Here is a 16,619-nt window from a genome sequence, read left to right on the forward strand (position 1 = left end):
TACAGTGCACAGCCATGGGATTCCCCAATTGTGAATAAGACCATTAATCTGATTTTCTGGTTACACTGACTTATTTGTAATGAAGTAAGTTACCTTTGCAGGAATTCTTCATACTTCCTGCGGTAGGCAAATCCTGCTCTTCTAACCCGTAAATGTTCCATTAAACCCAAGTATTTCACCTGGTGGCGAACCAGCATGTCATCAAACTTTCCTATGATGAAAGTAGTTATATTATATAATGTTTAAAAGCAACAACTGAACAGTTCAAAATTATTCATATATAGGAATAAGTAGTGAATAGAACATTGCTGATTGATCAACCAAAACATTGACTCCACCTGTCTAATATCAGGAAGATCCCCCTTATGGCACTTATATGGCTCTGACATGTTGAGACATGGATTTCATAAAACCTCTGAAGATTTCCTATGGAATCTAGCAACAAGATATTCGCCTCAATTCACTTAGCTTATCTCCTGTCTTTAATAAGGTTTCTAGAGTGATCACCATGGTGATGAGGCATGTGGTATTCGGGAAACATTTTACCTCAGGCAAACCTAAAGTTAACTCTTCTGTCTTTAAGTTAACTCTTCAATCCTTAAAATAACTCCAGAGTTAAAGACAGGCTGTTTATTAACTGCGTGTGAAAATAACTACAGAGGAGGTAAATTAACTACAAGGGAGGTGACTTAAAGAGACTCCGTAACAAAAATTGCATCCTGTTTTTTATCATCCTACAAGTTCCAAAAGCTATTCTAATATGTTCTGGCTTACTGCAACACTTTATACTATCACTGTCTCTGTAATAAATCAATGTATCTTTCCCCTGTCAGACTTGTCAGCCTGTGTCTGGAAGGCTGCCAAGTTCTTCAGTGTTGTGGTTCTGCTATGAACTCCCCCTTCCAGGCCCCTCTATGCACACTGCCTGTGTATTATTTAGATTAGAAACTTCCAAATGATAAAAAGAGTGGCACTCCCTCCGGTGGATGGCGTGCCCAAGCCTCAATGGACCTCCGCACCTCCTGGTCCCCAATGTAGTACAAGACACGAAGGAGGCTGGCACTGCGATGAAAAAGCTCTTTTATTCTGAAAAGGATAAAATCATGGGGCCATACGGCGACAGCCCGCTGTTTCTGGTCTCAACCCTTTATCAAGCCGAGAATGCCCATAACAAACTTCACAAAAAGCACACCTCTTTTATAGTGTCAATACATCAGTAACACCAATAAAATCAAACTACCTAACAGCCAATCAGCTTACCAGTTTGTATAGGCGGACCCAGTGGGAGACTGCAAGCACAACATGCAAATGACAGCAAGGCGCCATGTATCCATAGCATAACACGCCGCTGTCTTAAATCAAAACGAGGCTCCCCGCATAACTCCACCACAAAGCGTGCCATTGGCCAGGCAGCACAAGAGCCAATCAGAGCGCGCAGCGTCAAATGACGCTGCAAAGGCGTGACAAAAACGTCACAGCAGTAAAGGAGCTGACACCTCGCTCCGTAAACAAACAATGCGCCCCTACGCCTTCTTAAGCAGCCTCACCATGGCAACATATACACAAAAAGCGTGTAACCATACGTTGGCAAATAAACATTGCCTGGAGTACCTCTACGGAAGCCTCGTGATAACACATCATGTCCGCAGTCCCCCTCTGTAAGATCCACCTTCTGATAAACCGAGAGCTCTGAAAAATAAAGAGCAAATATTAACATTTTAAAATACATACAAAACATGCATAGATACTGGTCTAAATACAGAAACCCAATTCATATTCACGGTTCAGTCCTCCCTCCCCCAATACCCCTAATCTCCTGATCCACCCCGCCTCCCTCCTCAAAAGTTCCTTGCCCCTGCTGAGTTTACCCCTCCAATTAAGGGGAACCCCATCAATAATTTGTACTTTGAGTTGGGCAACAGTATGTCCACAATCTGAGAAATGTGAAGACACTGCTTGCTTCTTATCCTTGTTTCTAATAGCACTTTTATGCGAACAAATTCTATCCCTCACCTTTTGGGTTGTCATACCGACATAACCCAACCCACAGGGACATTTCAGATAATAAACAACGTAACTGGATTCACAGGTGTAAAAATCTCTGATTTGATACTTTGTACCCCTAGATGGATGTCTAAACTCGGATCCCTTAATGACATGGCCACACATGTGGCATCCCAAACAAGGGAAGGTACCAACCCTCCCCTCTCTGGTCTGTTGTACAGCACTGGGATAAAATGTTTTATCCCTAATGGTGGGGGCTCTCTTGAAGGAAAGGATGGGGGGATACCTGAATTCAGGAATACATGGGAAGGCCTCACTTAACAAATGCCAATGCTTTCTGAGGATATTACCCACCTCCTGACTACTAGTGCTATAGGTAGACACAAAAGGGAGTCGAAATTGTCTATTGTTCCTACGGGGTCTGCATCTGGACTCTTCCCGTTGGAGAACCCTTGTGGGATACCCTCTCTGTCTAAATTTAGTCTCCATATCTAATCTACGTGTCTGAAGATTAACCTCATCTGACACTATTCTGTCCAACCTCATGAACTGTCCCTTCGGGATGGCATTCTTAATATGCGGGGGATGGAAACTATTGTAATGTAGAATAGAATTACAATCGGTGCTCTTAATAAAAAGATCTGACTCCAAACCTCCATCGATTATCTTAATACATGTGTCTAAAAAAGACACTTGATCAGAACTGACATGACTAGTCAGTCTAATTTCACTACAGCATTGAGACAAATAAGTTTTAAAGGCTTCCAGGGTCGAATGTGGCCCCGCCCACACGCAAAAAATGTCGTCTATATACCTAAACCAACATCTAGCGTGCTGTTGAAAAAGACGACTATTGTAGACAAATGCCTCCTCAAAAAGACCCATATATAGGTTAGCATAGGACGGGGCCACATTCGACCCCATCGCCGTGCCTCGCAGCTGCAGGAAATACTCACCCTGAAAAGAAAAATAATTGCAACGTAGCACCACATTCAACAGATCCAATGCAAATGTCCGCTGATCAGAGGACAAATCAGTTCTGGTCATGAGAAACCAGTCTATCGCCTCTACACCTCCATCGTGTGGGATGGAGGTGTAGAGGCTCTCAACATCAAAGGTCACCAAAAGGAGCCCCTCTTCCCCCATATCCACCTGCTGAATTTTCTGGAGAAACATATTAGTGTCCTTAATGTAGGACTCCAATGCTACTACCAAGGGTTGCAAAATCCTATCCAGGAACTGAGCTACGGGAACAAAAACAGAGCCCGTGCCGGCCACAATGGGTCTCCCCGGTGGACGACACAGGCTCTTGTGTATCTTTGGTAAGGTATAAAACCTAGGTGTCAAAGGGTTTTCCTGAATGAGAAACTTGGCCAAACCATCATCAATAATCTCCCTTACTCTAGCTCTTTCAACAATGCTTTTAATTCTATTCTGTATAGACAATATAGGATCCTCCTGAATTCTACAGTAGATATCTGCCTGTGTCAACTGTCCTCTAATTTCCGTCTCATAGTAGACAGTGTCTAGCACCACTACAGCCCCTCCTTTATCCGCTGGACGTATGGTAAGTTCAGTCCGTTTCTTTAAACCATCCAAGGCACATCGTTCATCTTTAGTGAGGTTAAATTCCATCCTTTTATGTTTCTGGGAATCCTCATGTTGTCTAATGTCCTCCATCACCTTTCCACAGAACGTATCAATCACTAAATTACTCGATGGTACAAAAGCACTTTTGTTTCTCAGGCCCATCCCCTTTAATCTGAACATAGACTCCTCCTCTGTAGCCCCCCTATCACCAGAAAAATGTGGAAAAGTCCCAAAAAAATATTTTAATTTTAAGGTTCTAAAAAACCTATAAAGTTCCTGATCTAATTCAAAAAAATTAGGTTTATTGGTGGGACAGAAGCCCAAACCGTAATTCAAAACTCTCTCCTCAGTAGGTGTCAACACATGACTAGAGATATTCACCACTAACTGTGGATCTACTGTTGGTTCCTCTTGCGCAACTCCATCTGGCTCTTGACCGGCTCTTTTTAAACGTTTGCACCTGGCCCTCCTACCGCCCCGCCTGCTACTCCTCTTTTTGGGGAATTCTCCCGTGAGGACAAAAAATCTGAGGCTGAGGATCCCTGACCCCCTCCTTGTGGGCGTGGTATTCTCTTTTTAGGCCTTAATGGCCTGTTATATTTACGTGCTGTAGTTGCCGGAATCATCTTTTGCCAGGAATATATATAACCATTAATATAGTCCTGTGAATCACGATTATATTTGGAGCGTTTCGTTTCCTCAATGGTTTTGGTATGTGCCACGATCTTTACTGACAGCTGGTCTATAAAGCTTTGCATCTCTTCAGCTGGCAAGATTGCGGTTAGTTGTGTAATCACAAACAAGCTTTTTTTCTCCAGTATTGGGAGTTCCTCATATATCCTCTCAATAGTAAGAATCATGGTGTCAAATGCCGCCTTATTCCATATTTTTTCAAAGGTAGAACAGAAAGTCTGATCACCCAAGAACATCATAGGAGACACTTGTGAACGTAATGTGCGTGGTATTCTCCTTGAACGACAATACTCAGCTAGTGTCCTTGCATGCATATCAAGCTCGACCCATTTCTTCTTTAAAATTTCCAACTCTCGTTTTAAAGGCTTGACATCAGGAGTCTGTAAAAACTGTGCACTCCCACTGGCTTTAGCCAGTACCCGAGCTGCATGTTCCTCCGTATAAGAAAATGTATCTGATACACAGCCAGACGTAGTCTCCACATGGGTGCTCATCCTCTGTGGTGCGTTTGTAGAATCCAAACTTCCAAATGATAAAAAGAGTGGCACTCCCTCCGGTGGATGGCGTGCCCAAGCCTCAATGGACCTCCGCACCTCCTGGTCCCCAATGTAGTACAAGACACGAAGGAGGCTGGCACTGCGATGAAAAAGCTCTTTTATTCTGAAAAGGATAAAATCATGGGGCCATACGGCGACAGCCCGCTGTTTCTGGTCTCAACCCTTTATCAAGCCGAGAATGCCCATAACAAACTTCACAAAAAGCACACCTCTTTTATAGTGTCAATACATCAGTAACACCAATAAAATCAAACTACCTAACAGCCAATCAGCTTACCAGTTTGTATAGGCGGACCCAGTGGGAGACTGCAAGCACAACATGCAAATGACAGCAAGGCGCCATGTATCCATAGCATAACACGCCGCTGTCTTAAATCAAAACGAGGCTCCCCGCATAACTCCACCAAGACTCCATCGTCTTTTTCAACAGCACGCTAGATGTTGGTTTAGGTATATAGACGACATTTTTTGCGTGTGGGCGGGGCCACATTCGACCCTGGAAGCCTTTAAAACTTATTTGTCTCAATGCTGTAGTGAAATTAGACTGACTAGTCATGTCAGTTCTGATCAAGTGTCTTTTTTAGACACATGTATTAAGATAATCGATGGAGGTTTGGAGTCAGATCTTTTTATTAAGAGCACCGATTGTAATTCTATTCTACATTACAATAGTTTCCATCCCCCGCATATTAAGAATGCCATCCCGAAGGGACAGTTCATGAGGTTGGACAGAATAGTGTCAGATGAGGTTAATCTTCAGACACGTAGATTAGATATGGAGACTAAATTTAGACAGAGAGGGTATCCCACAAGGGTTCTCCAACGGGAAGAGTCCAGATGCAGACCCCGTAGGAACAATAGACAATTTCGACTCCCTTTTGTGTCTACCTATAGCACTAGTAGTCAGGAGGTGGGTAATATCCTCAGAAAGCATTGGCATTTGTTAAGTGAGGCCTTCCCATGTATTCCTGAATTCAGGTATCCCCCCATCCTTTCCTTCAAGAGAGCCCCCACCATTAGGGATAAAACATTTTATCCCAGTGCTGTACAACAGACCAGAGAGGGGAGGGTTGGTACCTTCCCTTGTTTGGGATGCCACATGTGTGGCCATGTCATTAAGGGATCCGAGTTTAGACATCCATCTAGGGGTACAAAGTATCAAATCAGAGATTTTTACACCTGTGAATCCAGTTACGTTGTTTATTATCTGAAATGTCCCTGTGGGTTGGGTTATGTCGGTATGACAACCCAAAAGGTGAGGGATAGAATTTGTTCGCATAAAAGTGCTATTAGAAACAAGGATAAGAAGCAAGCAGTGTCTTCACATTTCTCAGATTGTGGACATACTGTTGCCCAACTCAAAGTACAAATTATTGATGGGGTTCCCCTTAATTGGAGGGGTAAACTCAGCAGGGGCAAGGAACTTTTGAGGAGGGAGGCGGGGTGGATCAGGAGATTAGGGGTATTGGGGGAGGGAGGACTGAACCGTGAATATGAATTGGGTTTCTGTATTTAGACCAGTATCTATGCATGTTTTGTATGTATTTTAAAATGTTAATATTTGCTCTTTATTTTTCAGAGCTCTCGGTTTATCAGAAGGTGGATCTTACAGAGGGGGACTGCGGACATGATGTGTTATCACGAGGCTTCCGTAGAGGTACTCCAGGCAATGTTTATTTGCCAACGTATGGTTACACGCTTTTTGTGTATATGTTGCCATGGTGAGGCTGCTTAAGAAGGCGTAGGGGCGCATTGTTTGTTTACGGAGCGAGGTGTCAGCTCCTTTACTGCTGTGACGTTTTTGTCACGCCTTTGCAGCGTCATTTGACGCTGCGCGCTCTGATTGGCTCTTGTGCTGCCTGGCCAATGGCACGCTTTGTGGTGGAGTTATGCGGGGAGCCTTGTTTTGATTTAAGACAGCGGCGTGTTATGCTATGGATACATGGCGCCTTGCTGTCATTTGCATGTTGTGCTTGCAGTCTCCCACTGGGTCCGCCTATACAAACTGGTAAGCTGATTGGCTGTTAGGTAGTTTGATTTTATTGGTGTTACTGATGTATTGACACTATAAAAGAGGTGTGCTTTTTGTGAAGTTTGTTATGGGCATTCTCGGCTTGATAAAGGGTTGAGACCAGAAACAGCGGGCTGTCGCCGTATGGCCCCATGATTTTATCCTTTTCAGAATAAAAGAGCTTTTTCATCGCAGTGCCAGCCTCCTTCGTGTCTTGTACTACATTGGGGACCAGGAGGTGCGGAGGTCCATTGAGGCTTGGGCACGCCATCCACCGGAGGGAGTGCCACTCTTTTTATCATTTGGAAGTTTGGATTCTACAAACGCACCACAGAGGATGAGCACCCATGTGGAGACTACGTCTGGCTGTGTATCAGATACATTTTCTTATACGGAGGAACATGCAGCTCGGGTACTGGCTAAAGCCAGTGGGAGTGCACAGTTTTTACAGACTCCTGATGTCAAGCCTTTAAAACGAGAGTTGGAAATTTTAAAGAAGAAATGGGTCGAGCTTGATATGCATGCAAGGACACTAGCTGAGTATTGTCGTTCAAGGAGAATACCACGCACATTACGTTCACAAGTGTCTCCTATGATGTTCTTGGGTGATCAGACTTTCTGTTCTACCTTTGAAAAAATATGGAATAAGGCGGCATTTGACACCATGATTCTTACTATTGAGAGGATATATGAGGAACTCCCAATACTGGAGAAAAAAAGCTTGTTTGTGATTACACAACTAACCGCAATCTTGCCAGCTGAAGAGATGCAAAGCTTTATAGACCAGCTGTCAGTAAAGATCGTGGCACATACCAAAACCATTGAGGAAACGAAACGCTCCAAATATAATCGTGATTCACAGGACTATATTAATGGTTATATATATTCCTGGCAAAAGATGATTCCGGCAACTACAGCACGTAAATATAACAGGCCATTAAGGCCTAAAAAGAGAATACCACGCCCACAAGGAGGGGGTCAGGGATCCTCAGCCTCAGATTTTTTGTCCTCACGGGAGAATTCCCCAAAAAGAGGAGTAGCAGGCGGGGCGGTAGGAGGGCCAGGTGCAAACGTTCAAAAAGAGCCGGTCAAGAGCCAGATGGAGTTGCGCAAGAGGAACCAACAGTAGATCCACAGTTAGTGGTGAATATCTCTAGTCATGTGTTGACACCTACTGAGGAGAGAGTTTTGAATTACGGTTTGGGCTTCTGTCCCACCAATAAACCTAATTTTTTTGAATTAGATCAGGAACTTTATAGGTTTTTTAGAACCTTAAAATTAAAATATTTTTTTGGGACTTTTCCACATTTTTCTGGTGATAGGGGGGCTACAGAGGAGGAGTCTATGTTCAGATTAAAGGGGATGGGCCTGAGAAACAAAAGTGCTTTTGTACCATCGAGTAATTTAGTGATTGATACGTTCTGTGGAAAGGTGATGGAGGACATTAGACAACATGAGGATTCCCAGAAACATAAAAGGATGGAATTTAACCTCACTAAAGATGAACGATGTGCCTTGGATGGTTTAAAGAAACGGACTGAACTTACCATACGTCCAGCGGATAAAGGAGGGGCTGTAGTGGTGCTAGACACTGTCTACTATGAGACGGAAATTAGAGGACAGTTGACACAGGCAGATATCTACTGTAGAATTCAGGAGGATCCTATATTGTCTATACAGAATAGAATTAAAAGCATTGTTGAAAGAGCTAGAGTAAGGGAGATTATTGATGATGGTTTGGCCAAGTTTCTCATTCAGGAAAACCCTTTGACACCTAGGTTTTATACCTTACCAAAGATACACAAGAGCCTGTGTCGTCCACCGGGGAGACCCATTGTGGCCGGCACGGGCTCTGTTTTTGTTCCCGTAGCTCAGTTCCTGGATAGGATTTTGCAACCCTTGGTAGTAGCATTGGAGTCCTACATTAAGGACACTAATATGTTTCTCCAGAAAATTCAGCAGGTGGATATGGGGGAAGAGGGGCTCCTTTTGGTGACCTTTGATGTTGAGAGCCTCTACACCTCCATCCCACACGATGGAGGTGTAGAGGCGATAGACTGGTTTCTCATGACCAGAACTGATTTGTCCTCTGATCAGCGGACATTTGCATTGGATCTGTTGAATGTGGTGCTACGTTGCAATTATTTTTCTTTTCAGGGTGAGTATTTCCTGCAGCTGCGAGGCACGGCGATGGGGTCGAATGTGGCCCCGTCCTATGCTAACCTATATATGGGTCTTTTTGAGGAGGCATTTGTCTACAATAGTCGTCTTTTTCAACAGCACGCTAGATGTTGGTTTAGGTATATAGACGACATTTTTTGCGTGTGGGCGGGGCCACATTCGACCCTGGAAGCCTTTAAAACTTATTTGTCTCAATGCTGTAGTGAAATTAGACTGACTAGTCATGTCAGTTCTGATCAAGTGTCTTTTTTAGACACATGTATTAAGATAATCGATGGAGGTTTGGAGTCAGATCTTTTTATTAAGAGCACCGATTGTAATTCTATTCTACATTACAATAGTTTCCATCCCCCGCATATTAAGAATGCCATCCCGAAGGGACAGTTCATGAGGTTGGACAGAATAGTGTCAGATGAGGTTAATCTTCAGACACGTAGATTAGATATGGAGACTAAATTTAGACAGAGAGGGTATCCCACAAGGGTTCTCCAACGGGAAGAGTCCAGATGCAGACCCCGTAGGAACAATAGACAATTTCGACTCCCTTTTGTGTCTACCTATAGCACTAGTAGTCAGGAGGTGGGTAATATCCTCAGAAAGCATTGGCATTTGTTAAGTGAGGCCTTCCCATGTATTCCTGAATTCAGGTATCCCCCCATCCTTTCCTTCAAGAGAGCCCCCACCATTAGGGATAAAACATTTTATCCCAGTGCTGTACAACAGACCAGAGAGGGGAGGGTTGGTACCTTCCCTTGTTTGGGATGCCACATGTGTGGCCATGTCATTAAGGGATCCGAGTTTAGACATCCATCTAGGGGTACAAAGTATCAAATCAGAGATTTTTACACCTGTGAATCCAGTTACGTTGTTTATTATCTGAAATGTCCCTGTGGGTTGGGTTATGTCGGTATGACAACCCAAAAGGTGAGGGATAGAATTTGTTCGCATAAAAGTGCTATTAGAAACAAGGATAAGAAGCAAGCAGTGTCTTCACATTTCTCAGATTGTGGACATACTGTTGCCCAACTCAAAGTACAAATTATTGATGGGGTTCCCCTTAATTGGAGGGGTAAACTCAGCAGGGGCAAGGAACTTTTGAGGAGGGAGGCGGGGTGGATCAGGAGATTAGGGGTATTGGGGGAGGGAGGACTGAACCGTGAATATGAATTGGGTTTCTGTATTTAGACCAGTATCTATGCATGTTTTGTATGTATTTTAAAATGTTAATATTTGCTCTTTATTTTTCAGAGCTCTCGGTTTATCAGAAGGTGGATCTTACAGAGGGGGACTGCGGACATGATGTGTTATCACGAGGCTTCCGTAGAGGTACTCCAGGCAATGTTTATTTGCCAACGTATGGTTACACGCTTTTTGTGTATATGTTGCCATGGTGAGGCTGCTTAAGAAGGCGTAGGGGCGCATTGTTTGTTTACGGAGCGAGGTGTCAGCTCCTTTACTGCTGTGACGTTTTTGTCACGCCTTTGCAGCGTCATTTGACGCTGCGCGCTCTGATTGGCTCTTGTGCTGCCTGGCCAATGGCACGCTTTGTGGTGGAGTTATGCGGGGAGCCTCGTTTTGATTTAAGACAGCGGCGTGTTATGCTATGGATACATGGCGCCTTGCTGTCATTTGCATGTTGTGCTTGCAGTCTCCCACTGGGTCCGCCTATACAAACTGGTAAGCTGATTGGCTGTTAGGTAGTTTGATTTTATTGGTGTTACTGATGTATTGACACTATAAAAGAGGTGTGCTTTTTGTGAAGTTTGTTATGGGCATTCTCGGCTTGATAAAGGGTTGAGACCAGAAACAGCGGGCTGTCGCCGTATGGCCCCATGATTTTATCCTTTTCAGAATAAAAGAGCTTTTTCATCGCAGTGCCAGCCTCCTTCGTGTCTTGTATTATTTAGATTAGTGCAGCTTCTCTCTTCTCTCTTATCTTTTACATGCTGGATAAATCGTCCTCTGAGCTGGCTGGGCTTTCACATACTGAGGAATTGCAGACAAGGGCAAAGCTGTTTGCAGGAAGAAACGAGCAGCCTGAAACTTCAGTGCATGAGAACTGCAGGGGGAAAGAAACACACAAATGATCTCTTGAGATTCAAAAGGAAGGGTGTATACAGCCTGCTTGTGTATGGATGTATTTTCTATGTGTGGACATACTGTACATCAACCTACTTCCTGTTTTGGTGGCCATTTTGTTTGTTTATAAACAAACTTTTTAAAACTGTTTTTAACCACTTTTAATGCGTCGAGGAGCGGCGAAATTGTGACAGAGGGTAATAGGAGATGTCCCCTAACGCACTGGTATGTTTACTTTTGTGCGATTTTAACAATACAGATTCTCTTTAACTACAGAGGAGGTAAATTAACTACAGAGGAGGTAACTTAAGGAATGAAGAGATAAGATAACTCTCTTACTCTGTGGTGGTACGTTTTCTCTTGCCTTATCTCCAGCATGATCTTAGTGAATTGATGCCATTATCAGCAGAAGTCTTCTGACATCAGAGAATACCTTTGCCATGGAAGAGTGTTCATGGTCTACAAAAAGCTTAGTCATGGTCTACAAAAAGGTAGTTCATGTCAGAGTAATAACCTCATAATCTAAAAGACCAGATCACTTTCTTCCATTGTTGCATGGTCAAATTATGAAGCTTGTATGCTCATTTCTACAATGGATGGGGGTCAGAAATAACACTCTGAATGGTCAGAAGCATACACAGCACAGCACAAAGCATTATGGGGTATGATACATTTCTCTTATAGCCAGAATTATGTTTTCCAACAATTTATGCTAAGGAATATGTCGCTTAACTGGCTTCAGTAGCATCTGAATCACACACCTGGAACAAGCATGCAGACAATGGGTCAAAGGGCAGACAGGAAACCTGATCTGCATACAGATTCTGGGTCAGCAGGGGCGTTGCTAGCCCCAATGATCAGTGGCACATGCCCCGGATCTATTCTGGAGTGCCCCCGATGTACCCCAGGCAGAGTAGAGGCACCACAGCACCCAGCGTGGCACCACACAGTACCTAGCATGCCCCACAGAGGCACCACAGCACCCAGCATGGCACTACACAGCACCCAGCATGCGCTCCAGAAGCACCACAGCACCCAGCATGGCACTACACAGCACCCAATATAGCACCACAGCACCCAGCATGGCATTACAGCACCCATCGTGCCCCACAGAGGCACCATAGCACCCAGCATGACACCCAGCATGGCACCACAGCACAGCAATGATGCTGGGTGCTATGGTGCCTCTATGTCGACTTATTGGGTGCTGTGGTGCCATGCTAGGTAATGTGATGCCTTTATGGGGGCATGCAGTGAGCTGTAGTTCTTCTATGTGGACATGCAGGGAGCCGTGGTTTTTCTTTTCGGATGGAGTGCCCAAAAGTGCCGCGGATCACTTAGGATCCTAGTAAAGCCCCTGTTGGTCAGTGGTTTAGAGAGGTATAAGGACATCAACCAAGCAACTTCCATATTCATCTCACCTTGTGTTGTTTTATGCCTGACAGGGCTGGTGCACACCAAGAGCTCTTCTACAAATGCTAGCGCTTTGAAAAGCACTTGGCTAATGTATTTGAATGGGATGGAGCACACCAGAGCGATGTGGTTTTCTCCCAAATGCAAACTCGGGTCCTGCAGCATTTCTGCGCTTTTCTGAGACGATTCAGCCTAATCAAGTATAGGAAAGTGGAAAATTGCTCTGAAAAGCGCTAGAACAGAGCAATTTTCCAAGCATTTTTGTTAAAGAAGCTGTTAAGTTCCAGCTTTACTGAAATAAAAATAAAAAAACGCTACACCAAAACGTTCCAAAGATCACTAGGCATGATTAGAGAATTGCTAGGCACATGCCCAGAATTGCTCTGAAAAATCACAAAAAAAAAACGCTGAGTGTTTGCGATGGCCCTTAACTACTAGCCAACCGCATCACGCCGATGGGCGTGGCCGCGGCGGCAGCCCCAGGACCGCCTAACGCCAATCGGCGTAAAGTCCAGGGATCACGCGCAGGCTGCGCGAGCATCTCCTGCTTGGTGGGCCGAGCGGAGCTCCGCCTTCAGTCTCCGAGCGGCGCTCTGTTAGACTGCGAAACTGCCGTCTAATTACACTGTACAGCACTGCGATATGCAGCAGCGCTGTACTGGAGAGAGCTGTGTGACACGGCTGTCCCCCTGGGGCACTAGTGAGCGATCGGCTGTCATAGGCTGAAGCTTATGACAGCTGATCGCCGCGATTGGCCGGCTGGGGGGAGGGAGGGAAGGAAAGGGAAAAAAAGCATTTTTATTCAAAAATAAAGAAGATAAATATTTGCCCCCAAAAAATAAACATGATGGGGCGCTTATCTAAAAATGCAGCTAAAAATGGTGCTTTGGTAGGAAAAACAAAGTTCTGATGCTGTGAAACTTAAAGAAACACCAAGCCTTTTCAGTTCTGCTGAGTAGATTGTTAGTCCGGAGGTTTACTTTAAGGACTGTGGTTTAGTTACCTTACCTTAAAGTCAGTAATTCTTTGTGTTTCTGTTATCCACACCTTGAATGTCACATAATATTGACTAGAATAAAATGCTAAGACAGAGTTCCTATTACAAGAAACTAACAAAGATCATATGTGGTTGTGAAATTATGTAATCACTCCAAGAAATTATGACTATTGTGGATGTACAGAACACAAAACAGTGATGGACACTGCAGAGATGCAAGGTGTAATAACACATACAGTAGCAATGAACTGGAATTCATGCATCACTTGAAACCTGATTTGTTTTCACAGCTATCTACACAATGGCATCAAAGTGTCAGTTTTTATTGCTTTTCCTTATAATCCTGTAGGTGTAATATTTGTCCATTCTCTCTTCTTACCTGGCTGCTTGTCATTATTTGGTTTGATACATCTAATGTAGGCTGGTTCCTTGGACATCAGAATTTCTATAAGGCTTGACAAGCTATTCTTAAATTGAGTTGTTACCTGAAAAGACATGCAAGAGATAAGCTATCAATCACTTTCAATAGAATTGTAAGATTGATATATACATGCAGCACCTCATAATGGAACTCTACTGGTGGATATTTCTGCTCACTTCCTGTCACTGTGACACCTGGAAGAGGAAGTGAGGCGGAATCTCCCTAAATGGAACACAGTTATAAAAACACTTTTTAGTAGTGTGGAAGAGGGTGAAAACATTTGTCAGCTTGTTATTACCAGTAGGGTCCTTTCACACTGGGAAGTAGCGTTGCATTCCCTGGAACAACAGAGGGCAAAAGTTGCATTGCATTTTGTGTGTGCGGTGCAATGTATACAGTTAACCATACAGTACATAGAAAAATTGCTTCACTGCAACTGCGTGTTATGAGATACACCACTGCATGCATCGTGTTGAGACAATGGATCCATCGCACTGCATGGCAAATGCGCAGATGTGAACATACCATTATAATTGCAATTGTAATTGCGAATAGCAATGCAATTATACTGTCTGGTGCAACACACTGGTGTGAAAGTAACCTTTGTGCCCTCCTTGAGAACATTTATCTCACTTTTTAAGTGACAGGCTTATTAAGGACAAGAAGTGAGAAGAAATTAACACAACAGGGGGAAGGGCGGAACATATTAGGTGAAGTTCAGTCAAAAATGACAGTCAAAATGAAGTAGGAGCAAGAGACGTTCATCCGAGGTTGAGAAGGCAAATTGGGTCACACCACTTAGACAATGCAGGGGCGTAACTAGACTTAATAGGGCCCCCTTGGTCCCCAAACCCTATGTGGGTCACGTGATCGGGAGCCGGTGAATGGCAGCAGAGAGTTCTTCTGTGAAAAAGCCTCTGGATGCAGGAAAAAATTACACATGCTGCTGCACACGGTTTTCGTGAGAGAATGGGGAGGTTTCTTTGCTAATTGGCTGCACTTTCGGTTGGGGAGAGGGAGATGGAGGGGCCCCCAAAGCCTCTGGGCCCCCCTGCGATGGCAGGGGTCGTAGGGGTGATTGCTATGCCCATGCAACTAAGGATCAATGTGAGAGACAATTACACTGTGAGCTGCAAACACTGCAGAGTGTCCTGATGTCAGAGCATGAACAAGTGAATTTCCAGGGATAATAGACTTCTGTGCCCTACATATGACCACGCCCACCTTACACAGCATGGCCACGCCCATTTTTTGGCACGGCGCGCACACTCGTTCCCTCTTGGTGCCCAGGCATGCCCTGGATCTCTCAGGAACCTAAAAACGCCCCGGTTGTGAACAGATTAGGGCATTTGTTGCCTATGCATGGGAGCCAGGACACTTAAAAGGCAACACCCTGTATAGTGCGTGCATAGAATTGCGCATGTGCCCTGGATGCTGCTAACCAGGTACAGCAGGACAATTGCTGGTGATATCATCCCTCTTTGCAGCCTTATATGGTTTGTACAGTCTCCTGTAAGTGTTTATAGTGTCCTGTTGAGCTTTCCATTATAGCTAGATCCTGTACCCATGCTATTGTATGCATAAAGATTTTGGTATTTGTTTTCACTTACTGTCTCAGGGCGCCTCCTGCTGTCCAGCTCTGATTCATGAAAGCAATCCCTTAAGATGTAATTTTTAGATTTTATAACCACCTAAAATATAAAGAAGTCTAAAGTTAAATGTGACAAAATTAGTACTATATACTAATAATACTATAATGATAATGTGTGTACAAAAATGTATACTAAGATAATATACTGTATATAGTATAGTAGTGTATATAGTAAGTTTCAGCAAGTAAAAAGAAATCTGAGACAGACAGTGGACCAGTACATCGATTCTGTCCTTCGTAACGTAGAGACAAAACAAGCATAGCTGCTTATGCAGCAGTCTCAAATCTGAAGAAAAGAACAGCAACAGAGTTGCTTTAATAGGGCAGCACCTTCCAGAGACTTCGGTTTGGACTTAACTGAGGCATTGTTAGACTGGAGAGATCATAGGTCATACTGAAAAACGGGCCTGAATTTATGGCTGGCAATGGTTTGCAATCCTCACATGAGTCATATCAGGCACCAGCAAGAGCTACTGAAATCTAGTTGTTCCAGATTCAAATGTCTTATTGCAGAACATGTCTGTACAGCATAGGGCCCTGAACTGTAGTTTTGAGTCCTGAGCTGACCCATAGATCAGGGCGACAGTGAGTGCGTGTACGTGTGTGTGTGTGTGTGTGTGTGTGTGTGTGTGTGTGTGTGTGATAGTGACAAATCTTGCTACACCACTAACTGGTATTCTGACTCACCCTATGCTGTCATCTAAAAGAAAACATAGAATAACCTTGCCTTTGTAATGGAGGTTAAGCTTTTTGAGACTATGGAATCCAATGGCTGTGAAATTTACTGTGATTGTTTAACTTTATGACACGTAGTTATCAATGTATCCCATGTTAAGCAGCTGACACTGGGGATAGATCTCTGTTGGTTTACATTACTGGAACCACTAGAGTAATCTTTTTCCCTGGATTTAATATGTTCCCAGTGACATCAGGACAAATATTTCTACTCTGTATTCAGGCCGGTCAATAGCTACTCCCTGGGGGTTTTTATTTACTACAACTATAAGAAATTTGAAACATCT

The 16,619-nt window shown here is 43.9% G+C and overlaps 1 protein-coding gene across 1 annotated transcript in view; it reads right to left on the reverse strand.

Moving 5' to 3' along the window:
• The window catches only part of MYO1H (myosin IH), an 85,556-nt gene that overhangs the window by 42,110 nt on the left and 26,827 nt on the right, over positions 1-16,619 (reverse strand). Inside the window, exons 17-19 of the mRNA XM_068247067.1 lie at positions 15,557-15,637; positions 13,905-14,010; positions 94-211 (exon numbers count right to left, since the gene is read on the reverse strand). Coding sequence (XP_068103168.1) covers positions 94-211; positions 13,905-14,010; positions 15,557-15,637 — 305 coding nt within the window. The remainder of the gene's footprint in view (positions 1-93; positions 212-13,904; positions 14,011-15,556; positions 15,638-16,619) is intronic.

The sequence above is a fragment of the Hyperolius riggenbachi genome, chromosome 1 (genome assembly GCF_040937935.1).
Source record: "Hyperolius riggenbachi isolate aHypRig1 chromosome 1, aHypRig1.pri, whole genome shotgun sequence".
NCBI classification, from domain to species: Eukaryota; Metazoa; Chordata; class Amphibia; order Anura; family Hyperoliidae; genus Hyperolius; species Hyperolius riggenbachi.